The 26,787-nt window shown below is 40.3% G+C and overlaps 4 protein-coding genes across 7 annotated transcripts; all 4 read left to right on the top strand.

Moving 5' to 3' along the window:
* Positions 1 to 4,124: 4,124 nt before the first annotated feature.
* Positions 4,125 to 6,693, top strand: LOC110979561 (uncharacterized). 2 transcript variants are annotated; one of them, XM_087148449.1, is made up of 4 exons: positions 4,125 to 4,361; positions 4,627 to 4,725; positions 5,210 to 5,294; positions 5,855 to 6,693. In XM_087148449.1, exons 1-4 carry the CDS (start codon positions 4,265 to 4,267, stop codon positions 5,919 to 5,921), a joined length of 348 nt encoding a protein of 115 aa, XP_087004575.1. In that variant the 5' UTR covers positions 4,125 to 4,264; the 3' UTR covers positions 5,922 to 6,693. The 2 variants fall into 2 exon arrangements, with proteins under 2 accessions (XP_087004575.1, XP_022091161.2); XM_022235469.2 differs by having other exon boundaries at positions 4,130 to 4,361; positions 4,627 to 4,845.
* Positions 6,694 to 7,040: 347 nt separating this feature from the next.
* LOC147796056 (uncharacterized) lies at positions 7,041 to 16,931 on the top strand. 2 transcript variants are annotated; one of them, XM_087148448.1, is made up of 8 exons: positions 7,041 to 7,703; positions 8,722 to 8,919; positions 9,288 to 9,375; positions 10,424 to 10,594; positions 13,859 to 14,038; positions 14,159 to 14,328; positions 16,015 to 16,256; positions 16,719 to 16,931. In XM_087148448.1, exons 1-6 carry the CDS (start codon positions 7,598 to 7,600, stop codon positions 14,259 to 14,261), a joined length of 846 nt encoding a protein of 281 aa, XP_087004574.1. In that variant the 5' UTR covers positions 7,041 to 7,597; the 3' UTR covers positions 14,262 to 14,328; positions 16,015 to 16,256; positions 16,719 to 16,931. The 2 variants fall into 2 exon arrangements, with proteins under 2 accessions (XP_087004574.1, XP_087004573.1); XM_087148447.1 differs by having other exon boundaries at positions 16,015 to 16,931.
* Positions 15,794 to 20,517, top strand: LOC110979552 (uncharacterized). Its single transcript, XM_022235458.2, has 5 exons — positions 15,794 to 15,816; positions 16,920 to 17,136; positions 17,336 to 17,429; positions 18,666 to 18,872; positions 19,005 to 20,517. Exons 2-5 carry the CDS (start codon positions 16,929 to 16,931, stop codon positions 19,198 to 19,200), a joined length of 705 nt encoding a protein of 234 aa, XP_022091150.2. The 5' UTR covers positions 15,794 to 15,816; positions 16,920 to 16,928; the 3' UTR covers positions 19,201 to 20,517.
* A 2,053-nt stretch (positions 20,518 to 22,570) lies between these two features.
* On the top strand, positions 22,571 to 26,676 carry LOC110978046 (uncharacterized). 2 transcript variants are annotated; one of them, XM_022232690.2, is made up of 6 exons: positions 22,571 to 22,939; positions 23,713 to 23,903; positions 24,255 to 24,482; positions 24,775 to 24,868; positions 25,390 to 25,812; positions 25,994 to 26,676. In XM_022232690.2, exons 2-6 carry the CDS (start codon positions 23,834 to 23,836, stop codon positions 26,190 to 26,192), a joined length of 1,014 nt encoding a protein of 337 aa, XP_022088382.2. In that variant the 5' UTR covers positions 22,571 to 22,939; positions 23,713 to 23,833; the 3' UTR covers positions 26,193 to 26,676. The 2 variants fall into 2 exon arrangements, with proteins under 2 accessions (XP_022088382.2, XP_022088390.2); XM_022232698.2 differs by lacking the exon at positions 22,571 to 22,939 and adding an exon at positions 22,983 to 23,544.
* The last annotated feature ends 111 nt before the right edge of the window (positions 26,677 to 26,787 follow it).

Here is a 26,787-nt window from a genome sequence, read left to right on the forward strand (position 1 = left end):
TACCAAAACGAGCAACTACCCCGCCACCTTGAAACTTTGAAAAGTACACAGTGCATGTACGAGCTACAATTCATTTGCTTTCAGTGGTTCTTTCTTAAACATGTATGTGCCCCTTGGGATAACTGTCAAAGATTTTCCCCAGTTACGTTATGATCAAAATGCTAAATACGTGTATTGCCAAGACGACGCATGGCAAATAATTGTCAATTTCGAACCATGGAGCTGGGTTTGAAAAACACACGCCCACATAAACTACTTTGGCTAAGTGTTTTCCCGTGATAAAATGTGAGCCCTGAGGCAGAAGAAAACATACCAGCTATAAGCTCCCCATTCTATTCCACACAACAAAAGACTAAGTAGCAGCCCCTCAAAACGGTAAAGGATTTTCCATTTTCTGTCGGGAACGTGAGGCTTTTCAAATTTAGTTTTCATTCGCTCCACACCTTGAATATTGTTATCAAATGCCGAAATATTTAGCACTTTGGAGGGGCGACCCTGGGAAAAAGCAGCGTTCCCGTTTCTAAACTCCCTTTTCGGGGCAATGAATTTAAAAGTATGTATCATGCGTGAGAAAGTATAGCTTATGCCTCAAGCACAAGGTATTTTGGCAGGAGAGAAAGAAAGAAACACCCACTTCAAAGAAAATGTTTAATTCCTCGTTATCTCACATCATTTCTTTACGGTTGAGGGTAAAATTAATCAGAAAAACAAGGCAACACTCTTAATCATCGAACAGGCAAGATCCGCCGATTGTTCACTGTAATTGGAGCAGTGACGTTATGCTTTAGTGAAGGAAGGCATTACATAAATTTATGCTGGAAAATATTTTAATTGTGAATGACTCTGTTCGGATTAACCTTTCCAAATCCCTGAGGATATTAGTTTGTTACAGTATCAAGTTGAAATGTACAAAAATATAGCAGGTGTGATGAGTCATTGAAGTAAGCACAATTGAGACGAATTTCAAACTCCTTTCATTTTATCGCATTCATATCGATAACCTTTCACTTTCAAGGAGGAGTTAAAGTGTTCATGTAATATGACACTTGCTAAACTTCAAGTCATTCGAGAGTCTAAAGGAGGCAAAGATGTTGCAACTTCTTTTCCATTAACATGGGTCGCAATCAGCTAACACAGAGTGTCCTCTGCGAATACTTTTCTCCTTGGTTACGAGCGTACCCAGTCACCACAAATACTCTACTTTTCTGTAGTCAACCGAACCATCTTGGACAATGATTGTAACTTTATGAGCAAACTACTGCACATGCTTATTGTAGGCCTAAAACCTAGGCAGAGTACATTTTTGCAATCGTAAAGATACGTAATTATTCACCTGACTGCATTGTGAACATATCAGGCCTATTAATTACATACATTTTATGGGAGAAAGGGAGAACTAAATAGGATTTATACTGACATTTCAAGTGAAACTTGGTCCCGAGCCCTCTTTGTCTCGTTGTCCCAAAACAATTATTGTTCAGTCAAGCATGACCGTGTGTGAATGAATAACATATCATTGGAAAGAAGGACTCTGTGGCTTTAAGGTGTCACTAGGCATTTTGGTGTGAAACTAATACAATCTCCAAAAAATCAAAAGAAATTTTGTTGCGTCTTTTCTTTTCTTTTGGGTTTTGGGGGTTTGGGGGTTTGGGGGTTTGGGGGTTTGGGGGTTTGGGGTTGGGGGTTTGGGGGTTTGGGGGTTTGGGGGTTTGGGGGTTTGGGGGTTTGGGGGTTTGGGGGTTTGGGGGTTTGGGGGTTTGGGGGTTTGGGGGTTTGGGGGTTTGGGGGTTTGGGGGTTTGGGGGTTTGGGGGTTTGGGGGTTTGGGGGTTTGGGGGTTTGGGGGTTTGGGGGTTTGGGGGTTTGGGGGTTTGGGGTTTGGGGTTTGGGGTTTGGGGTTTGGGGGTTTGGGGGTTTGGGGGTTTGGGGGTTTGGGGGTTTGGGGGTTTGGGGGTTTGGGGGTTTGGGGGTTTGGGGGTTTGGGGGTTTGGGGGTTTGGGGTTTGGGGTTTGGGGTTTGGGGTTTGGGGTTTGGGGTTTGGGGTTTGGGGGTTTGGGGGTTTGGGGGTTTGGGGTTTGGGGTTTGGGGTTTGGGGTTTGGGGTTTGGGGTTTGGGGTTTGGGGTTTGGGGTTTGGGGTTTGGGGTTTGGGGTTTGGGGTTTGGGGTTTGGGGTTTGGGGTTTGGGGTTTGGGGTTTGGGGTTTGGGGGTTTGGGGTTTGGGGTTTGGGGTTTGGGGTTTGGGGTTTGGGGTTTGGGGTTTGGGGTTTGGGGTTTGGGGTTTGGGGTTTGGGGTTTGGGGTTTGGGGTTTGGGGTTTGGGGTTTGGGGTTTGGGGTTTGGGGTTTGGGGTTTGGGGTTTGGGGTTTGGGGTTTGGGGTTTGGGGTTTGGGGTTTGGGGTTTGGGGTTTGGGGTTTGGGGTTTGGGGTTTGGGGTTTGGGGTTTGGGGTTTGGGGTTTGGGGTTTGGGGTTTGGGGTTTGGGGTTTGGGGTTTGGGGTTTGGGGTTTGGGGTTTGGGGTTTGGGGTTTGGGGTTTGGGGTTTGGGGTTTGGGTGGGTTTGGGGTTTGGGGTTTGGGGTTTGGGGTTTGGGGTTTGGGGTTTGGGGTTTGGGGTTTGGGGTTTGGGGTTTGGGGTTTGGGGTTTGGGGTTTGGGGTTTGGGGTTTGGGGTTTGGGGTTTGGGGTTTGGGTTTGGGGTTTGGGTTTGGGTTTGGGTTTGGGTTTGGGTTTGGGTTTGGGTTTGGGTTTGGGTTTGGGTTTGGGTTTGGGTTTGGGTTTGGGTTTGGGTTTGGGTTTGGGTTTGGGTTTGGGTTTGGGTTTGGGTTTGGGTTTGGGTTTGGGTTTGGGTTTGGGTTTGGGTTTGGGTTTGGGTTTGGGTTTGGGTTTGGGTTTGGGTTTGGGTTTGGGTTTGGTTTGGGTTTGGTTTTTGTTTTGGGTTTGGTTTTGGTTTTGGGTTTGGGTTTGGGTTTGGGTTTGGGTTTGGGTTTGGGTTTGGGTTTGGGTTTGGGTTTGGGTTTGGGTTTGGGTTTGGGTTTGGGTTTGGGTTTGGGTTTGGGTTTGGGTTTGGGTTTGGGTTTGGGTTTGGGTTTGGGTTTGGGTTTGGGTTTGGGTTTGGGTTTGGGTTTGGGTTTGGGTTTGGGTTTGGGTTTGGGTTTGGGTTTGGGTTTGGGTTTGGGTTTGGGTTTGGGTTTGGGTTTGGGTTTGGGTTTGGGTTTGGGTTTGGGTTTGGGTTTGGGTTTGGTTTGGTTTGGTTTGGTTTGGTTTGGTTTGGTTGGGTTTGGTGGGATGCGTTCTGTATAACCTTGCGCCAACTTTCGCATTTATAATTCCTGTATACATGAATGCATGAGCATGCATTTTGCCACTAGAGATCATAAACATCTATGGATATGATTTCCCTAAACTGTCTCTGAATCTGGGTTATACCTTGACTGTATGATGTATCGTCATAGTTTTGGCATTCACATCATGTTTGTTTACCTCCCGACAGTTGAGACAACATTAAAAATGTTGCATGGAACTATGAAACAGGTATTTTCTCCCAACCCTTATCCAAACAGGTATACCTAAACCCACATTATGTAAACACTAACACGGTTTGCTTTCAAACGTATGTAGAGGGTGTGGAAACTTTAGAAAGGTTTTATCGGTCGACCTATTCCTTTTTAATGGTAATCTAGAACCTGAACCAACCAAAGTAGGTGAAAGGTATTTACGCGACACAAACACTATCTGAAAGAGAAGTTTCTGAGACCCATCCTGGCTCATTGTTGAACTTACCCGCCAAATAATGTACCATACACAATGGTTTTTCCCAGGTCATTTATTAGACTTGACCCAGTCTCTTCAGACAGATTCTACATACCGGTACACTCTAATCTGAAGGTCAAACGTTTTATTTTAGGCGGTTTATCTACAGCTAAATAAGTGAAAATCGCCAAACTGACGTCTAAATGTATATTACATTAGAAGTCGTAAATGGCACTGAACACTAAATTAAGTCTAGTCCCCGCTAAATCAATTTCGACTATGGAGTCACTGCAGTCACAGGAGAGAGAGGGAGAGACATTGACAAGTGCCAGTAAAATAAAAAGCAAACTTGAACGACGTCTAAGTATGTATATAAGCATGCGCACATGACATTAGGTGATATCAAGTTGGAACAACAGTGTTTCGTAAAAGTTCAGTCGGCCTTATTTTCACATGTAGACTACTCAGAGCTTTACCTTAATCACTGCTTCGTTTGGTTAATTTTTTCGCCATCTTCAACATGTTTTTCGGGTTCTGTAGACATTGGCGGAGTAGGAGAGTTTTCGGGGTGCTGCTACGAACTTTGGTATGGCTACAACTCTATGAAGTCATCATGGGTACGTCTGGAAACCCTTTCAATTGACTAGGATCACGGTCAGAACATAATCTGCTCAACACGAAATTAAAATCATTAAGCTGTACACACACATACGTACATTACAAAAGGAGGGATACAGACATTGCTACACACTTCCACTTGTATGTGCAAGTATCATCAGATTTTTTTTAAGGAATGCTGCTTCGTTTTGTTCCTCGTTCGGAGAGTTTTATAAACCTTTAACATTTACAAGACACAGTGCTTTTTATCTTCTGTTTTGACAGCACAAGCAGACAAAGGATGCCCAGAGTTTACGTGTAGTCCTCCTCCATCTTCCTTCTCGACCAGACCGAGAATCGGTGAAGAGTCATGCTACCAATACGGTACGTTACTCACAGTGGATTGCCAGATTGGGTTTGAGCCACGACGGGGACCTGAAAGCGCATTCAACGTGGTTTGCTATCGAGACAACACATGGCAATGGTCGGATTCCTGTGTAATAGGTAGATTCTTTATCAAATTTTGACTATGGTCATTATATTAAAAAAAATACTGTGAGTAAATTAACAGTTAATATTTCAGATTTTTTTGAGCTTGTAATGTCGCCGTTAGGTATTTTCCTTTGATACCAACATGTCAAACAGGTCAAGAGGTTCTCTTTCAGGGAAGCCGATTTAAAAAAAGAAATTCAAAGCTGGGCTTTTTAACTTTACAAAAAAGCAGCCTGCGTTTACTGACTGAGGGTTTGGATCTTCTGCCATTGTGAAGTCACTCTTTAGGGATAAGTCACATGGTATGAGTCCGGGGTAAGTCTGGTGGTGCAAAAGGAATTACTTCTAAGCCTAATGTGTGACTATTGTCTTACAGATATTTTCTCAGTCATCATAGCCGGTATAGTAACATCCCTTGTGGTCTGCACCTTCTTTGTGGTTATGTACTGCATCTTCTGCAGGTAAACAACTTCTTCATTCAGGTCATCATGTTGTGTAGAATAATCAACAAACTGGTCATACAAAAACCCCAAATAACTCAACCCAACTATCACCCATATTGGGACAATTTGTGATTAGCATACATGACTGTGAATTTGCCATTTCAACTGCATACCCGCACCAACAATTTGTCATACTTTCAATCGTCCCTTTTTACATAAAATGTTTCTGTAAATTGTAACTGAGCTACAAAAATGTTGTTAAACAAATAACTTTGATGAAGGACAGTCTATTTAAGACACAAGTTAGCAGAATTGGTACAGACTACTCTAGCATTGGATGCATTAGATAGGGCAACAATCGTGTAGGTTCGATTTGTATTTCACGTTTAGTGCATGTGATAGATTTGCATTAATTTTGTCTTGAGTCAGATAACTGAATTCATTCCTAGGAAAAAACAAATCAAACCATAATCTTTTTGATACTAATAACTTCTGATAACTGAAACAAGGAAGAAGATGATTTCTATGAACACATGATTGTGGAACAGTTTTCCCTCTTTTTCATTGTTTCTTTTTAGGAGAAAACGTACAGGAAAGGGCAAGGATGCAAAGAATGCTCAAGACCAAATTGTGGATGGCACATAAGAAGTTGCACAGAAATCTTAATTGCTTCCTTTCCACATTACAGTGGTTTTCATTGATATTAAAGTGCAAAGGTCACATCAGCTTGATCCTTTGACAATATATGTATTTTAATAAGCAATCCGGAAGCTGTTATATTTTATTTTAATTTGAATGTAAAACCAGTCTTTTATGTGGAGCTCCTCAAACCTAAACAATGGTATGGTTATCCAATCTTAGACTCAAAATACAGCTATGCTTCATTTTCTTTGCGAAATATACCTGTAAAGTTCAATACGAATTATGTAATTTAATTGAGGTCTAGTGCTAGTTCCGATATATGTCTTGTTTAACCTACTTTTCGTTTTGTATTAATCTCATGCTGGTGTAAATTCCATATTAACGAACAAAAGTGCGATGTCATCCAACGCAGTGATACAGCGACTTTTTCATACACGGGAATTGGTTATAATTTATAAAAAAAGACACACTGAGAAAAGAAAGTTGCACAAAACATCTGTCATGTTCCCAAATAATATTCAAATCATGGACCCTTTCGATTAGCTACTGTTGTCATAGGTGTACTTGGGTGACCCACACATTTCTCTGCAATGTAATTTAGAGTATCCAGTAGAAGAAATTTGTTCCTGTGTTTGTTATGTAAAATTTCGATATTTTCGAAGAAAACAACAAGCGTTCCTGGGTGTACACAAGCAAAATCTTGTTCCCACATTACGGAAGAAAAATATTGGATTAGCACCCTCATTCAGCTAACAAATTTTAAACTTTTTCTAAAAATATTGTTCCATAATTTTTGTTCTATAATGGGCGATATAACTTTGGATTGGTCTCTAACGAACAGTCTCAGATCTCATTTCGGAGTCGGGAGATCTCCGACAAAGCTACTAACACTTCTGACAAGGCAATTGGCAAAACGTGTTCGAATTTAAACTAAGCCTGTCAAGGTCAACTGGATGGAGGTTCGAATCCAGCTGCGGTAGTAAGTTGTGACCGTTGGCAAGCCACTTCACCCGGCGGCTTGCCTCTCTCCATCCAGGAGTATAAATGGGTACCGGCATTAGCTGGGAAGTAACCTGTGATGGACTGGCGTCCAATCCAGGGGAATGGAAATACTCTCAGTCGTTTCATGCCAAGAAACCGGATATAAACACCGGCCTGATGAGCCAAACTGGCCTCGGACTAGACTTGCTTTGTCAAGCCATCGTACCGACTAAAAGGTAATGGAAGGTTCCTGTCATAAAGCGGTCCATTTCCAAATCTGCTGGGCATTGAGGGGTGGTTCTATGGTTCTGCTTTCACTTCAGAAGTTGTGAAGTGACTGATAATCACATCACCCTGAAAAGACAAATGAGTTTTATGATCCACGCTTACTCTATTTCGATGCTCATAACAACACAACTTCGAAAAACCCTTCGTATTAATGGAATATCCTGCCTTTTCTATCGTGAATAGACGGTTTTTTTAATGGGAAGTACGACGTGTTTTTGTTAGGAAATTGTTATTATAATGATTTAATGCAGCGACGTGTTTGCTTGGTTGAGGCTGTGGACAAAATTTAATATCAGACACGTCTATAGCTATCTTAAGTAAGCCCATGGAAAAGAGAAATTATACACGTCAAATTATCAAATAACAAAACACATCCATACACTGCAGCGGCACCACGAGGAAGTGTACAGATGCAGGTCATGGCAGAAAGTCGACCCGGGGTTGGGCGAGTATTCGCCCGGTGGAATCCGGTGGCGTTTGTTACACTTTACCTTGGACTTTTGTGCATGGATTCGGGTAAGTTTTTGGTAATTGGTGGCCATTTTTCTTTGATACTAAATTTTGTCCATGTTGACAATGATGTAGGAAACCCATCACTGCCGAGTATTGGTCTGATGTGCTTGCACTTGAGACCTGTTTCTAATTAATTAGTTCCCAATGTAATTGCCAAAGAGCTTCAAATACGGAAGTGGAGTGTTTAATTCAATAGTGTGAACTGACACAGAGAACTAGACAAATTCATACGTGAATTGAAAGGTATTGTGGTTTCTGACACTAAAATACTCAACAACATTCAGCAGTCGTCAACTTCAGTACAGAACCTACATGTTAATTCTGAAGGAAACATTTCTATTCTAACGGAAAATTAGTTGACTCCCGGGTTCTTTCATTCTGCAGCAGGTAAACGTAGATTTCAATTCTCTTCTTCAGAGTTTCGTCCAATCACTTTTTTCGAGAGTTCAAAGTATTGTTGTACAGATGAGTTATTGCTCATTGATGAGAATGTAAACAATGTGACTAGTTCAAAGTGTAAAACAAACCCAGGAAAATCGTAAGGCAATCTTGACAATCATGATACATGTATCTGGAGATAAAGAGACTCAGTCTCAGAGAGTATCTGAAAACTGCTGCTTAAACTTAAGACTTAAAATAACCTTACAATTATTCAAAAGCAAAATGTTTTTGTTCTGAGTAGCAACCAATGTTTCAAATACTAACACTATAATTATGCAGCAGTGTTCTCAACAATTACCGGTGATGAAACGCTGTCCTGATCCTATCCCCATGCTATGTATGCAAAACCAAAAGGAAAATTGTCAACACTCCAACTAAGCCTAGATCCCTTGTCAAATCTACATTAATTTTGCAACAGCATGAGTAAGCCAGTGTCCACCTAATGTGTCCTCGTTCAAAGGACATCATTTCCCCTTAAGTTTGTTTTTGTGTGACTCTTGAGCTCTTATTTATAAGTTTAACTAACTGTCAAAGTTCTGCCCGTAAAAATAATTTGTTCTACTTTTCTTTCTCATAATAGCAAATTCGCAATGTCCTGCCGGCATGTGTGAGCGCCCTCCATCAACGACAAGCACCCAACCCACGAAAGATAGCATGTGCTACAAGTGTGGTGATTCTTTACTTATAAACTGCAATCCGGGATTTCGGCAGAATGGGGATAATTACATCGCCAAGTGTGAAAACGAAGTCTGGACACCAGACAACGGTTGCCAAATAGGTAGGAACAGTTTGAGTCCAGAACCTTTTTTATCAGTGTTGGATTTTTCTCACGTCGCAAGCATTGATCCTTCAGTGGGAATCTGATGAAATCACCAGGAGGTACATTAAATGGTCTTATGACATCAACCTATTCAGAATTGTCCTTTCGTAAGAATGCACAGGAAATTGTAAATTCGTTTTTAAGAATGCAACGTTAACTGTACATTCAGTTAAATAAATGGACAGTTTAACCGTCATTTTATAAACAGAGACTTGGCAACGTAAGGTTTGGAGCAAATGGAACATAAAGGCGTGTTTGCTCATTATTTCGTACCCGCAGGCTGTTTCCAACCATGATATACGTTTCCTTGTAAACCCTTTTTTTAGATCTCTTCACAATACTGGTAGCCTCCAGTGCGTCTTTGGTAGCGATTCTGATCTTTGCCTTATTCGTCCTGTGCATTGTGGAATACAGGTAAGATTCAGTCTCATGACGCTGTGAACAATATTTTATTGAAATATATATAAGGCAGAAAACGCGCCAAGTAAAATTCAAATAGAGATTTGTCATAAATGGAATAGACTCTAACGTATCTAACTTCAACTTGACAACATTTAACTTTGACAAGAGCTTAATCGAATAGAAGCCCCGTTATCAGGAATGAAGTTTACAGTTAGCTTTTTTGACGCACACTTAATCCGTATCTGATATTGAACGATATGGTTCCATTCCAATGAACTGTATTTGGGCTCTGACAGTTTTTGAAAGGAGCAAGGAAACTTCAATTTTAAAGGGTAACAGAAATACAAAACATTTAGTTCACGTGAAGTATTTAAAAAACAATAAACACGTAACCATTTCAAAAACATCGTAAATATAATGTTTACCCCATTAATTGTGACAACAAAATGAAAAAAAAAACATGCTTCCCCCCATCCCCTTTTGGCCGTTTGCGCTCCCAGGCTGATTGGATGACGTCTCGCCAGAACGTTGCCATGTACAGTGTACATATACATGTACATTGTGAACAGTACATGCAGCATCGCACGTTTCGATATACCATAGCTTGGCCCTCAGGCAATACTTCATGTGAACTAAATGTTTTCTATTTCTGTCAGGAAAGGGCATATTCAGTTTACTCTAAAAGTAAAAATTGAAATGTCGAGGTAAGACAACAGTTACAAGTAAGCAGTCATTTAAGGTACAATGTACTGCAACCGATAGAGGGATGGTCCCACACCTACTATTCAACTTAATAAGGAAAGAAACCTAAGAAATATTTGGCATGCATACTATATTTGGAAATGATAGGGACGTCTCCTTTAATGCTGAACACTAGTCTATGTATTCTTTCGAGGGACTTAAGCACCAAGTAAAAGTAACAGCTGGAGGGGCTCTTACTCCCTCTACATCCGTGGCTAATCTACGAAGGTGTCGACAGGATTGGATACAGTGAAAAAAGACAACGAAACATAACAGAATCTTAAATTCCGAAATGAGATAAATTGCCCTTGTTTTTCAGATTCTCTCCAAAGAAGCGTAAACATCACGAAGTGTCCAAAGCCAACGGGGAAAAGAAGAGACGAGCTCACCAAAACACTGGTTGTGAGGTCGCCAATGGACAAAAAATCGGAAAAAAGCCCGTTAATGACTCTGAGGACTTTGAGGACGATTTCACTGATGACGAAGAAACGTACCATAACACCACTGTTTACGAAAATCAACAATTCTAAGTCACGTTTTGATAAAGCATACAACTTCGGCTTCTAGATCATGCAATTATAAAACAAAGATAATTTAAAAGTTGAAATAATGGTCCTATTTTGTCTTTTACATAAATGAATTCATGACATAAGAGCAAATACAGTAGGTATTACTTGTGCTAGATTAGAAGTCACAGTATAAAGTGTACGCATAAGACGACCTTTCCCTTATTAATACTGGAAGAGTTGGATGGGAATCATCGCTTTTCTCTCGTCATAACGCTCTTGACAACAGCCTCACAGCTACGTCGTTATACTCAAATTCATGAAACAAAACTTACAGCAACCATTAGTATAAACAACGACACCATGGGCTTAGAAATCAAGCAACCGGCTCCATTTGAGTGAAAAAAAAGAGACAGACTTAGCTAGGCCGATTTACATGACAACAAATTGAGCTGGAAGCTCACGGAACGATATAATAATGCTTCTGACAATTCTACAATATCACACATTGTAGCTCATTGAACTTAGTCTGCGTTGACCTTGGTCCTGACCCAACTTTAAACTCAACACAAAGTGGCATATTATCCCACATTTTTTCAGTCGTTCTGAACAAACTCCAAAAATGGCACCAAGCAACTTGTGCGTCAGCTCGAGCCGTATGCATACAGGAAAGCTTATGAGAGGTTATTTTGAAGAAAGCCTGCGTATGTCAGTCATTGGAAACGAGCGAATTTTGGCTTAGGCAGAAGTATATATTCCTACTACTTGCCCTAGGTTCCTGCAAACGTCTGTGTATGGTATATTACACGGCCAGTCAACAGGTAAACAAACGTGGAATCAGTATAAACCAAAGAGCAAGCCTACATTACAATCCATGTAACTAGTGTTTAATCGGAAATCAGACACTGGTGAGGCTTACCCCCATATAAAGATACATGTTTATTTCAAATATGCTCCTGGAGAACTGAAATAAGAGGAACCCTTTAATGTCTATAATTCAGTTGAAAATTTAATAAGTGAAACATAATAGTCAATTACAAGGTAATTGTTTTCAAGATGTATTTTTGCGTTGGGGAGATGTTAATTTATGTAACGGGTTTTGCCCTTACCCAGCGTATATATTAATAAACACTGTTTCCTCATCAGTGCTTGCCCGAGAGCTTACGAAAAAAGTCACAAGCTTACTTGGGTGAGACTCGAACCCACGACCTCCTGTTTACTAGTGCAGACGTCTGCCTTATTTTATATTGATTTTTGAATATTTTATTTTTCCCCCTATGTTTTGTACAGATTTTTCTAATTAACACTAGTGAACGGGTAGTCTCTTTCTTTGGCGCAAGATTACTATAAGAACGAAAGAAAAATCGGGTACTTTAAGCTCTGTTATTTGATTTAAAATATGCCCAAGAGTCCAGATATGAAATAATATTTCATAAAAATTGTTCAGTTTAAGCGCAAATGGCGTGACTTCAACTTAAACGAGCAGTGTTTCTGCAAACAAGTTTATTGCCCATAGACTTTGTACATGTTTTAAAGCCACTATTTTGAAACCTTTGCGATGTTTGATCGCTAATAAAGTGATGGCCAACAAAAACCCGGATACAAAAATTATTGTAAACAAATGACGTCATGATGATTCATCATGTGATTTAGTATTGATTTGTTAACATTTGTACACGTTTTCAAGCCATAATTTGGGTAATTTTGAGATGTTTGAGTTAATGACAACAAAGACCCTGATGAAAGAGTTTTGCTAAATTTATGACCTTATGATGATGTCATCAACTGTTTTTAAATTGATTTTTGGATATTTAATCTTCTTTTATAGGTTTTGTACACGTTTGTCAACAGCCTGTCTTCGGCACTTTGGCCAATCTGAATTATTTCCTTCAATGTTCACTTGAAGTCCCTAATGAAGAGAGGCTCCCAAAGAAAATTTGTCAACATGACATCATCAGGGGTCATGTAACATGAGATTAAACTTGCAGTTTTCTCCATAGGTTTTGTACACGTTTTCTGCAACGCAATATTATCGATTTAATGAGAGTTGTCCTGAAGTTCGGCTGAGGATTACTATGAGAACAAAAGAAACAATTACACCCAAGAGTCCGAATATTAAATGATATATCAGAATTTTTTCAATATATATGCTAATCAGGTGACATGACATTAAAGCTGCAGGTTTTCTCCATAGGTTTGTGAACTCATACATCTGAGTGACTTTGTTTTGGGAGCATAGGTAGTCCATCTACCCGTGGGGCTGTCAAAATAAAATCGTCACAGTGGCGTCATCAGGAGTCACGTGACATGAGATTAAACTTGCAGTTGTCCCCATAGGTTTTGGACACGTTTTTCAACTGCGCAATATTATCGAGTAGTCCTGAACTTCGGCTGAGGATTACTATGAGAACAAAAGAAAAAAAAAATTCGTTTTCGTTCGATTACAAATATACTCAAGAGTCCGAATATCAAATAAAATTTTAGAATTTTGTGCACGTTTTTCTGAAGTCGAAGACTGGTACACACTCATACATCTTAGCATTTTTGAATTGGGAGCATAGGTAGTCCATCAACTCGTGAGGCTGTCAAAATAACATCGTCACGGTGACGTCATCAGGAGTCACGTGACCTGAGATTAAAGTAGCAGTTTGTTCGTGATTACGAAACAGGAGAGTCACTCAATTTATAGATTATACAAAAACTTAAACAAGTCATCACACTAAGACAAAACTGGCAGACTGAACATCAACTAAAAAAGACAGGCAAACTATGCGTATGTATCAATTTTTGAACAAAGACTCTTCCCTGAAAAACCACTCTCTGTAATATCCGTAAATAAAATATTGAAGGCTCTTCAGGCATTAATTTGTTAAAGACTCACGCTGTTTACAAAACATGGACCACACATACAGAATAATCGAGAACGACCGTTTTATGACCAGTCGTTGGCACTTTCCTAAAGTGCCTTCAGAATCTTGAGAAGTGCGCTCATTGTGCACAGACACAACGCACATTGATCAAATAATATGTGTGCCTACCACACTGAGAACATGACGCCATCATGCAGTACCGGATTTTAAGTCTGTTTGCCCGCAAGCAAACGCAGCAGGCCTAGAATCTTCTGTATCACTTTTCTGTTGATACGTCTGTCTTCACGAAACAAGTAACTTTGCTACGTAGTTATTTGAAAGCAACTTGCTTTGAGCATACTTTTCCCAACATTGATTGTGTTAATTTTATCATTTCAGTCAGAGAAGCAGAAGTGATATGCCCCTTCAAGACATAAGCCAGATCTCGACAATTACCACAGGGAGCCACACCGGCAACCCAGTTGAAAATTCCAAATTACCACCAGAACCGGAGGCAAGACTACTGACAAATACCCATGGGCACCCAACTGAGAATGCCCAACTGCCACTCGTATATTTGTACGTGTCAGATGATTCAGATACTATGGTAACGTTTGTTTAAATGTCATGCACCTTACTTTGGATATATCAAATATTAACCAACACCTTTTTCAACTGTTTTCCAATGACGCCATTTAGACATTCATCGCAGGAAACGGTCTGCCAGACAGATTACGAAGTGATGGTGAGCGAACATACAACAGATCATTTGTCGAACAGGCCAACCTCGGCACCAAAATAAGCAGCATCTTTACGAAACAAAGATAAAGGATCAGGATGTGGCCGTAACGACCTTGTCAGTGCTTACGAGTTATAGTCACGCCGTTATGCTGAATTTGCTCGATTACTAATGCCAAACCATGTATGCTATAAGATTTGTTGAAGGGGATGAAATGTACATGTACTTTGGTTGCAAGCTGTGGTAAGATGAGATTGTTAGGTTGTTATGTTTGCTAATTATTACAGTTATTTTACTTGAGATAATGTTCCGGCTGTAGGATACCGAGGTGAATGTCACACGCACATTAATTATTATGGGTGTAAAAGGCGTAAAAGGTGTAAATTCGGGAGAACCAGTGCGTAAACCAATACGCGCGCGTTTTCCATTAATTTTCAGTGCACTTTCTGGTACCGGTGCTCTTTCTGTCCAAGATGTTTAATTAACACCCAAAACAGGACTAGTTTGAAGCGCCACGAGGTGTTCGGCGTGGAACAATCTTAGAGAAAAAGAAAACGTGACAGTTGATTTGTTCTTTAAACACAAAAATACTTCACGGGAAATTGAACAATCAAATGTTTTCTACAAAATCTGTACATCAGCAAAGAAACATCTAATTTACAAGGAAATTCGTTCAGATTCTAAAAAGGTCGGAACAGGAGATGTTGAAAATTCTGCACTTGTCCACATCCAAATCAAGAAATATTTACTATTTTTATGTAGTTCTCTTTCATGCCAACGCATTTAATGTTATATGTTTCAGTACCACAAAAGTGAAACACATTTTTTAAGGGGGCACCACAAGAAAATAAGCTACAGCTACAAAGTTATATAAACTCAACGGAGGTTCTTCACATATTTCACTGATGGTTTTAAGAATGTATAAACTATAAAGAAAAATATGTAAAACTCTAAACGTTGATCCCCTGAATTCGAGGGTTTTAGTTGTGTAAGTTTTTAACCGTTGATAAATAGTTGTTCACCTCAATTTTGTTTTAAAATAAAGGCACCCATGGGTTTCTTTCAAAACAAGCTTTGAATCCAATAGCATTGCCGATGCCCCCCCCCAACAATGGCGGAAAGCATTGTACTTGGTTTTGTAAGAAGCGGCTGTAAAGAGTAATACAACAATTGAGATGATTAGTTCATTAACTAAAGGAATTGCTAAATGTCATTGATATCCCCTTCTGCCGACAAAATGCGTGCGCGTGCAAGTGCCCGCGCACGAGACAGAGGAGCTTTGGGAAGTTCGAGATCGAACGTACTTTATTCAGCTTTGCGTGGTACCCATTATACGTTTTATGCACAGGCCAACAGGAAATTCCATCAATAATCGCGCTTGTATAACAGACTCTTTCCCGTCCCCGCAGCGATTAAGGTAATGCGGGGACCGCTAACCAGACTTCACTGTACTCACTGGTAACCGCACTGGTTTAACATTAAAGTTTACGCAATATAGAAAGTGAGGGAACAGTGCATTTGCAGACTATATCGTTTACGTTGGTTAGGTAAATACAGTTTGACGGTAGGCCTATTGTGTTCTAAAATTCAGAGCTTGTTTGTTCGGATTAATATAGAGGTATGACAAAACAATTGTTGACCACTGTGATGTGGGATATGACGTTTTAAACACACGAGGGACGCACAGCGGCCCGAGAGGAGCCGACGACGCTATGCTTCCCTTGGGTTTTCAAAACGTCATATCCTACACCACAGCGGTCAAGGACTGAAAGCTAACGGATGGATGTAATAATGAGCCCGCCTCATTTTCTCCGACAGCATACATGGACAATGTAGCTCAGTGAACTTCATCTGTGCTTCAGCGTCAACTTCTGGGTCAGCTCAAACCGTAAATACAGGAAATCATACGAGCAGCTATTTTGAAGAAGGCCTGCCTATGTCACTCATTGCAAACAAGCGAATTTTGGCTAAGGCGGAAGTATTATATTCCTATTTCTGGCTTTATGTTCACATTAGCGCTAACGTCTTTGTATAGTGTATTACACGGCCAATCAACAGGTAAGCAAAATTTAAATCAGTATGGTCACAAAGCAAGCCTACATTACTATCCATGTAGCTAACAGTGTTTAAGCAAGGTTTACCAGTCCTAATATATTTTGAATAATCATGCTTCTGGAGAATTAAAATAATTAAGAGGAATTATTTAATATTTGTAATTCAGTCGAGTTGTTCAGTCGAGTGGAACACTATAGCCAATTACATGGTAATTGTTGTCACTTGATCTTTTGCATATGTAATTAATTCGTTAAACAACCGCCATATTTGCGTAAAACTTTACTCGACAAGATAAGTGTTGTGCACCGTCCCGAAACTTCATTTTCTGATGTTAAAATCACAAGTAATATTTTTGTGAAGTTATATGCATATTGAAACAAAGGTAAGATTCTTAACGTACTGTAAGCACTCTCTATCTGCATGCTGATATTACTTTCCTTCTTTTCTTTTTCTGGGGGTGAATAGTCAAGACACAATGGAGATATGGCAATGTCAGAGATCTGTACGGTACAGTTAGTGACACCATCGGCATCACTCGGAACACCCCAAGGACGCTGCCATCACCATCTAGTACTACCATTTACCAGAGGACCAATAATTTGTGATACTTTTCAACCAGAAGGGATGAAATTGGTTTGATTTTTATGTCTCTTTTCATGGATGTAGGACCCCATAATGGCACAATGTAACACCTCCCAGTGCGCTTCTATTAGTAACACAATCATTAGCACCGTCTACAGTAACGTCACTGACGAATGCTATGACAACGGAACAATCATCACTGTCTCTTGTAATCGAGGTTTTCAAAATCTGGTCGACAAGTATGACACCGTATGCAATGGCACGACTGGAAAATTTGAACCGGAGGGAACATGCAAAATAGGTGGGTCACTTATAACTAGCATATGTAATTACAGCCTCCAATGATTAATTTGAAATTGGCGACGTCTTCTCCCATCTCTGAGTACGAATAACACCCCGAAAAATGAGAATTTCAGCGGATTTATATGGTGCCATTTGAGACCACTCTCTCCAACTTCAAACTAGTCACTGAAAATGTTACATTCTTCCTTTTATTACAGACCTACTCACTCTTCTTGTGGCCATTAGCATGGCTTATCTGGTGACAACGGTGGCTCTTCTTCTCACATGCAGCATCATTCGCAAATGGAAAAGGTATATAACTATGTGCATCACTTTACAATGTTATTTAATACATTACTTTGTTCATGATTACCCACGTATCATGAAGCAGGAGAAAACATTCAAGTTACAAATTACACAAAAATTCAAACTAATCCTTACACTAAGACAAAACTGTTAAACTGAATATCAACAAAAATATATGCCAACCAACTTACGGGATAATGTATTAAGAATCTTCCCTGAAAAACCACTTTCTGTTATATCAAGAAAACATTAATTTTGAGGCAACACAGGCATTACATTGTTGAGGACTCACGTCACGCTGATTGACACATTGACAACAGATTAGAGATTAATCTCTAAATAATAAAAGAGATACTTTTATTACCAGTCTGTGGATCTACCCTCGAGTGCGTTCGTTAACTTGTGAAGTGCGCTCATTTTCCACAGAAACTTCTCCCTATATGCCCCGAGCGGGACCTAGAGAGGGCGCTATTCCTATTAACGAAGGCTCCTTTGGTAGGAACTACACTTCCCTAGTTTGCAAACGACAATGAAACATACGCTTTGGAATATGTGATTGCCGAGCTTTCGGTAACTGAGTACTTTCTCCAGGGCAAGCGCTTCGCAGATTCAGTTCATGAATCTGAATCTGCTTGCCCTGAATTAAGAAGGTACTCAGTTTCCAAAAGCTTGGCAATCACATATTCCAAAGCGTACGTTTCATTGTCGTTTGCCAACGAGCGAAGTGTAGTTCCTACCAAAGGAGCCTTCGTTACTATTCGTCACATATTCCAAAGCACTGATTTTACATTATATTCTTGTCAATATTCTGATCACGGTGCTACACAGCCCTTCGATATTTCAATGAAACATACGCGTTACGGTCGCGTGGATACCGACAAAAACGAACACTCCCTACCAACATGACTATTTTCAACCGATGAGGGGGTGCTTCCGTTCAAGGCGGATTGGTCAAAGGATATAGGCCTACATTTGTACGGCACTTTCTGGTTCTAAATGACGTCACACCTCGGTATTCTATACGTGGACGTAATACCCACATTGCAAACGTGGAGCCATCATTCAGTAACCGATTTTAATTCTATTTGCCTATATGCCAAGGCAGCTGTCCCCGAATATGTTTTTCCCTTCGACAGAACATCTTTCTTCACAAAAATAATATCTGCATGTATGTAAAGGCAATTTGATTTTAGCATACATGAACTTCTACTGACGTTGATTTTGTTCATGTTTTCATTTAAGTCGAAAAAACAGATTTGACGTGCCTCTTCAAGACGTAAACCTGATCTCGACAATTACTGCAGCGAGCAACGCAGGCAACCCAACTGAGAATTCACAACTACCACCAGAACCGGAAGCAAGACTACTCACATACAACTGTGGGCGCCTAAATGAGAATGGCCAACTGAGACTGGAACCGCTGCCTCTCTCCGAGGAATATTTGTACACGTACGTATCAGATGATTCAGATTCCGTGTGAAATACTCCTGGCTTTATATGTCATTTGCTTAAATTTCAAACATATTTGGAAACAGCAAATATTTACCAACAATTTTTTGTGTTTTTTCCATGACGCCATAGGCATTCTATACAGGAACCGGCCTGCAAGACACATTTCGAAATTATGATGAGCGAACCTACAAGAGATCATTTGTCGGACAGGTCAACGTCGTCGCCAAATGAGCAGCATCTCTATGAAACAATACAGACATCTGATCAGGAGTGTAGGCGTAGCAACCTCGTCAGTGCATACGAGTTATTCATGTCGTTATGCTGAATTTGCTCATTATTACTAAGGCCAAACTATAAAGATATGCTATACGATTTTTTAGGTGGGTTGAAAGGTACATGTACTTTTGTTGCAAGCTGTGGTAAGATGTGATTGTTAGGTTGTTTTGTTTGTGTTACCGAGTGGTTAAATGTTGAGAGGGGTGGTGGATAACCCAAAAAATTAAGGAAACAAGGATGCAGAGTAAAGAAATACAAAAAACACCAATTTACGAAAACAGACTGCTGACTTAATAGAAATTGAAAACTAGAACAATTACATGTACATTCGGTTATTAATTCAAATTAATCCAAGTTACCTTCACCCCCTTTAATGTTGGTGCAGTCAAAGGACGGTCAAATTCAATTTGGCCCAACCTGGCATATATTTTTGCTGGCTGGTCACCACGCACAAACTATCTAACCCTGACTACCTGACTGGCCAAAATTTATCAAACAGACAGCAGGCCAGTGGTAAAGCACCACAAAAACCATACAAATGGGTATTAAACACTGAAGGTTTAGACCAGAGACTTGACAGGCAAAAATGACGGCTCAAAATATTGTACCAGATGGCATTTGCATAGGAGGGTTAAGCCAAAAAAACCGTAAGAAACCCCCAAAACACCCACACAAATAAACGCCAGTCAATATGATGATGAACCATTTGTAAATTAAGATGAAAATACATTTGTATAAGTGACCAAGCATTATATATATTAGAAGTACATGTACAGTTATATGCATATATTGGATTCATTTACATTTTATGGCATAAAATATGCGGCCCTGCCACAGCCTACGTTTTGAATTTATGGTTTACATTCCTTATTTTTTTATCAACATGCATTAATCAATTTAATAAGGAATTAAATATTTCACAACCACCAGTAATATTGTTGGGAATACGAACAACCAAAAGTAACTTACTCAAGATGTTATAGAAGGGCTAGATGTACTGTACATCAAATACAAGGTGGTGTAGGATGACCTACACACGTAGAGGTACGATAGTGCTAAGTCCACAGGAGGACTAGGTCGGTCACTGTAAATCAGAATTAAACATTTGATATAATACTGAAACAAATCATTAGAAGTTAAGGATGTTGACAAAATATGATCAAATACTCGTTTTTATTGAGGTGTACAATGTTCAAAAATGTTAATATCTCTGAATATGCAAAGGTGCTCGTAAGAAATTACCCCCAGCAAATTAGAGTTCAACAGGATATAGTTCTATAATGTGCTTACAAAAGTGCAAAATGCAGATTTAAATGTGTACAATCTATAATCGAACAATTATTAAAGGAAAATTAGAAAGTGCTTACTCACCATGTGTCCATTGCCACCATGCCATACTGCCGAGTTTCAAACTCAAATTTTACAATATCGGGACAACACCCGAACTAGGCTAGCTCGCAACATAGTTAGGAGCACTATCAGTATCAACGCGTGAACTTCACATGGAGATGTGTATCCCACACTCATGCAATGCAGTGTGCAGCAAAGACACTAACGTGACATGGGGAAGGATACCTCGCAAGACGAAAGGCAGAAAAGCAAAGCTACACGGCAAGACGCACTATATAGAGAGAAATGAGCCAAATAACTTGCCCCACCCAGACAGCGGAACTCGAGATACGCAATAGTTACATAACTCCTGCAAACGCAAAACCGCAACTTACAATTTGTACAAAGCAGCGCTGCATTCCCACAGTGCCAGACATTGTGATACATGGCGCACTTCAACTAATTATATATGCGCACTTAAAAAAGGTGACATTAAACCTGGGACGGTTGACAATACTTTGTCGACTGGTCACATTTGCATATTCTTACTGTTGTTTCACTTGAGATTGTACCGACGGAAATGAATACGTCACGCGCACAATTATGTGTGGTATAAAAGGTATTAGTGGGAGCTAGAGCCAGTGCGTAAACCAATACGCGCGCGTCTTCCATTAATTTGCGCTTTCTGGTGCTCTTTTTGTCCTAGATGTTTAATTCCCAAAACAGGACTAGTTTGAAGCTCCACGAGGTGTTTGATGTTATTCCCCGAACAATCATATAGTAAAAGAAAACGTGACTGTTGATTGCTCTTCAAACACAAAAAGACTTTTCACGGGAAATTGAACATTCAAAAGTTGTCTGCAAAATCTGTACATTAGAAAAGAATCATCTAATTTAAAAGGAAATTCGCTCAGATTATAAAGTACATACGGTTGATTTGTCCACATCCTGATTGAAGAATAACAACCTTATTTATTTTTCATGTAGTTCTCTTTTATGTCAGGGCATGCAAAGTGAAACTATTTGATGTTACATCTGTCAGCACAACAAAAGTAAAACACTTTCTACAAGTATTAGAAAAAAGGCTTCCACGGCAAGAGCTTGATACATTCTTTTCCAGAACGCTTTGAGATAACTTTTTCATGTTCTAGCGAAATGTCCCTTTTCTGAAAAGGAACTACCCCCCCCCCTTCATTTTTTGTGTCATGAAACCCAATTATCTTAAAATCGAAGAAAATTGTTTACATTGGCGTAACTAGGGCTAAATTTCCGGGGAGGCACCCGGGGTGCACACATTTTTTCACGGAGGTACCACAAGAAAATAAGCTGCAGCCAGACAGCTTTATAAACTCAACGGAGATTAATCACAAATTGCACATGGGGGCACCGGGGGAACGGGCATTCGGCTGGGAGGGAACGTGTGCCCCCCCCCATGTATAAACTTTAGAAAACGTAAAACTGTACACGCTCAGCCTTATTATGATCATAGAACTTGAGGTAGATTTAGTTTTGTAAGTTTATAACCATATTATTAAACAGTTGTTCATGTGTGTATTATTTTGAAGTGCCAGTATAGGAATTACAAGATATATAGAAATATGGAAGGGCTGAGTAGCACCGTGATCAGAATAACGACAAGAATGTAATATCAACTCAGTGCTCTGAAATATATGATTAATGAGCTTTCGGTAACTGAGTACCTTCTTCAGGGTAAGCAGATTCAGTTCTGACCACCCTGGAAACGTCCCGGTACGTAATATTCTTCTCAAACATTTCTGTACACTCGGAAATGATACGGCCACAGCTTCCATTTTCGCCGAACCCCCGATTTGCTCGTTTAGGCGCGATCGTTCTGTCGGAGACACGGTTGTACGTTCCCGGTTGGATTCCGTCCCGCCGTCAAAAGCAGGCAGCAATTTCCCTCGTCAGCGCCCCAAACGTAACACCTGCCCCTACATAGTTAAGAGCCCGTCGCCGGCCCCTGCGGTAGCTACGGAATACGCGGGGATCATACATGCATTACTGGTAATGCTGTTTATTGCATTACATGTCGTCGCTGTAGTAAACTGTACATCGGAGAGACCAAGCGTCGCCTTGGTGACCGCTTCGCGGAACACTTGCGCAGTGTGCGCCAACAAACACCTGGTCTCACTGTTGCGCAGCACTTTTGCGCGCCGTCACATTCCCTCGGTGACGTAAGCGTCTGCATCCTGCGGAAAGCGTCATCTGATGTACAGTGTAAGGAACTGGAGCAGAGCGTCATTTTCGAACTTGGAACGCTGCGTCCAGGGGGATTGAACGTGGATTTTTCCGCACTCATTCAGAACTGAATCTGCTTGCCCTGAAGAAGGCACTCAGTTACCGAAAGCTCGGCAATCGCATATTTTAGAGCACTGATTTGATATTATATTCTTGTCGTTTTAGGAATTACAAGAGCCGGCTATCCGTTTTCTAGGAAGGTTTGGCACCCATTGGTTTCTTTTCAATACATTAGGGACTTGTCCGAATCGCTTGTCTACAGCTGGAAATTACGCGCGCGTCTACGGCACTGGCCGTGGCCAGTTCCCATTAAATCGAGTGTAAATTCCGGCCGTATATCCAAGTGATTCGGACACGGCCGATGCTTTGAATTCAACGGTGCTGCCGATGGCCCCATGAAATGGCGGAAAGCATTATGCTTGGTTTTGTAAGGAGCAACTGTCATACATCAGTGGCTCCGTACAAAAGTCACCATAATGCTTATACCGCCATTGCTGGGGACCATTTGCAATGGCCAGTGATTGAGCTGTACTATAGTTATCGGACTAATCTTTAGTGCATGTTTAGTACTCATTTCTTCTTAAAACTGTCTCTATTATACCACTGGACACCATATCTCACGGCACAGCACATTGTTAGCGTAAACAAGGGCAAATACTAAAGGTTGTTTGCCAGCTTCAAAATGTTGCGTTCAGAGTTTGAAGCTTCCAAGCATAAAACTTGAATGGGGAACAGGTTCCCAATTTCCCATGACAATTCAGTTTTTAACAGAACGCTCACAAGGGAGTAATTCAATTGGGTCAAGGTACACCATGACAATGTTCAACAGTCATGCATGCATAACTTCTTCGGGAAATTTTTAGATTGCAAAACCGTAAATTCCCCTTTATTTTTCTGTGACTGTACTTTTTGAACATATTACATGTACCACAACAAGACAAAATTGAAGGGTATTTTTTTTTATTCTTGCAAGGGTGAAAGAGATGCTCCGTGAAAACAGCCAGAGTAGAAGCGGCCTACCGATGGTGTATTTCCAATGGCTTCCACCTGTGACGTGAAGTGTTATATTCAGGCGTTTGTGGCAGTTGCTCAGCATGGTGAAAATGAAAACTCCTTTTGCGTTGAAGAGAGTGTTGATTCTTCTTTGCGTTCTTTACAATGGAGGTACGTTTTCCAACTCATGTATTAATGGATGTGCAACTTTAGTGCTCAAAAATGGGTCGTATAAAAGTGACCGTGGTTCAATTCGTACGTTGCCTGAACTTGACAGTTTTACTGTGCTCTATGCTACGAAGTAGACTCAGAGAAATTAATTTACATGCCATCTAATGAACACAATGATGGGTGACTAAAACCTGTGAAAGGTGAATACATAAAATTATATACATACATGTATATTACTTTAATCTCTACTCTTGCCCCATGTAAAGGAACATGGACATTATGTGCGTAAGTCCTAAATTATGGGATATAGATCATAACAGATACATCTCATTCGATTCCTATTTTGAACAGATACCAGCTCAATTGAGACGTCCTGTGGCACTTTGCAATGTCGTAAACCATCAGACACACACATCAGCTATCTTCAAACAAGCCAAGGAGTGAGCTCTCGTTGCTTTGACAACGGGACAATTATACATATAAGTTGTTCTCGTGGTTTTCAGCACTATGTTGACCACTACCAAACTACGTGTGATGGGGAAACGGGCGAGTGGCAAGACAAAGGATCGTGCGAAATAGGTAAGCTTGAATTTCAATCAGTCTGCTCATTGCCGGTTGTATTTCAAGTATTTGGTACTTCTTGCAAGCTCCATTTCAAACAACACTAGGCCTACGTCAAGTCGTTTCTGGAAATATACGATGTTTGAAAGTTCCCGTGTCCTAACTGCATCACCCCATGCGTGTATTAATTAATAATTGTCGTCACTGCATTGTAAGACTGGAAAACTACCTTGCTTTATTTATTCCAGTGTCGATCCAGAACCTGACGAATGTAGTAACACGATTGTTGTGTGTTCGTTCTTGTTTTCAGAATTAGCGTCTCTTATTTCAGTCATAGCAGCTTCAGTTATCCTCTTGGTATTCTTCTCCGTGGCTGTACTTGTCTTAATATGGAAAAGCAAGAGGTAGTTTGCCATTTAACTTCATTTAATTAGCTAGGTTCTGGATTTGATGGTTTCCTTTTCCCCAACCGCGACAAGGTTGGAGGTTAACGTCCTAGACCAGAAAGATACTAGTCACGTTTGAACTACCGAACACAGATTCCCGCGTGCATGACAATGATCTAGGCCTACACAATACGCTGCCGTTTTAAACATGGTACCAATCATACAAGGAGTCAGACTTTTGGAGATACATGTACAATAACCATAATAGTCGCTTGACTGAGGGTAATTGCCGCAGTAAACAATGTCCAACATACCCTCAGAAGAGGGAGAAATATCTGCATAGATGAGACGAACCTTCACTTCCCAAATCCTCCTGTGGCTGATTTTCCGAAAAGCAACATCGCCTTGGAAAAAAATTATCACTCCCAACTAAATATCCATATCCAGTAGGTGTCTTTGTATTTCTATTAGAGAATGTGTGCTTCGAGTTGGCATCACCCAGCTATTTACTCCCATCATCAAAATTTACTTTTATTCAGAATCCGGGAAGTAAATATAGACCCAGAGGCCGCTGAACAAGATCCAAAGGCTGATGCAAATGTAGAAAGGGTAATGTTTCGTCAGCGGAACCCAGACCAACTTCCACCAGATGGAGGTGACATAGAAATGGCAGTATTTCGTCGGCAAGACCTCAATGAAAATCCACTAAATGACGCAGGTGCTGGAGTGCATTATCCACAGAATCACGATCAAGTACGAAATCACGAGGTTGTTGAAGTGCATCGTCCACAAGACCAAGATGAAAATCCCCAAAATGAAGCTGATGCTGGACTTCATCATCCACAGAATCTCGACCAAGTGCAAAATGACGGGATAGCTGAAAGATATCATCAGGAAGGACATGACCATGAACCGGACATGGAGGCCACAATGTGTGTCCGTCAAGCCACACAAACTGAAGAGTAAACACGTTGTTAAACCAATTTGTTTATTTCAATATTTTACTGTGATAAAAGATAATGGTGGAAAACTGATTGCATCAAAACCATGGCAAAGTGACAGTTTATCGTCCGATGTAAAGTCCAATGTACGATCAGGAACTTTGAACAACAGTGTAATATTGTGTGTATTATTTTGTTTCAGTTTCGTGAACACCACCCCAAGACAAAGCGCTACAACGCAAACGGAGATCCAAATGACTGACATGAATTCATGGTGTGAACACCACCCGCTACCTCTGCGGCACATCGATCAAATTCACATCCAGTGGAATCATGACTGTCGAAGCACTCCTCCCTCAATTGACTTTGGCGGAGAAGGTTCACTAGTATCAATGTGTTAAAGAGGCATAATATTATGCATACAACTTGTGGTCAGAAGCTTAATGTACATGTAAAATTAAGTATAAGATTTTGGGAAAACTACCCCAAAGGGTTGACGACTCAGCTTCCTTCAAAGATACTCCATAATTGAAATAAACTGCTTTTGTTTGCTTAAATAATAGCATTTTCAAAGATTTCTCACAGAAATTCGTAATATCTAGAAAATGATATATCTTAAGGTGTTCCAGAGACGTATCCATGCTGATAAAGCTTGGGACAAGTGCTTCTCCAAGTTTAAAACAAAACAAACCAAAAAACCTGCGAAACTGTAGGAGCTTCACGTCCAAAAGCAATCTGTGAGTATGCGTGATTATGTTGTGCTTGTAAATCACGTTTTTCATTCGGGAAAGTTAACTTGGTTTCATTTTTACCTCAAACAAATTATGTCGGGTAAAACTTATGTAGTTACTTTGCCTAAATAAAATACAGGCTTAACGAAAACTTTCCCATTATATTATACTCCTTGTTTAACGTTTTGGTGTTGGATCGCTCTTGATATCTTTTTGTTTTCTTAAATAAAACTTTCCTCTGTCTCCAGTATTTTATTTCACTGAT

The sequence above is a fragment of the Acanthaster planci genome, linkage group LG18, assembly GCF_054643075.1.
Source record: "Acanthaster planci isolate LZ-2023a linkage group LG18, COTS_SCS, whole genome shotgun sequence".
NCBI lineage: Eukaryota > Metazoa > Echinodermata > Asteroidea > Valvatida > Acanthasteridae > Acanthaster > Acanthaster planci.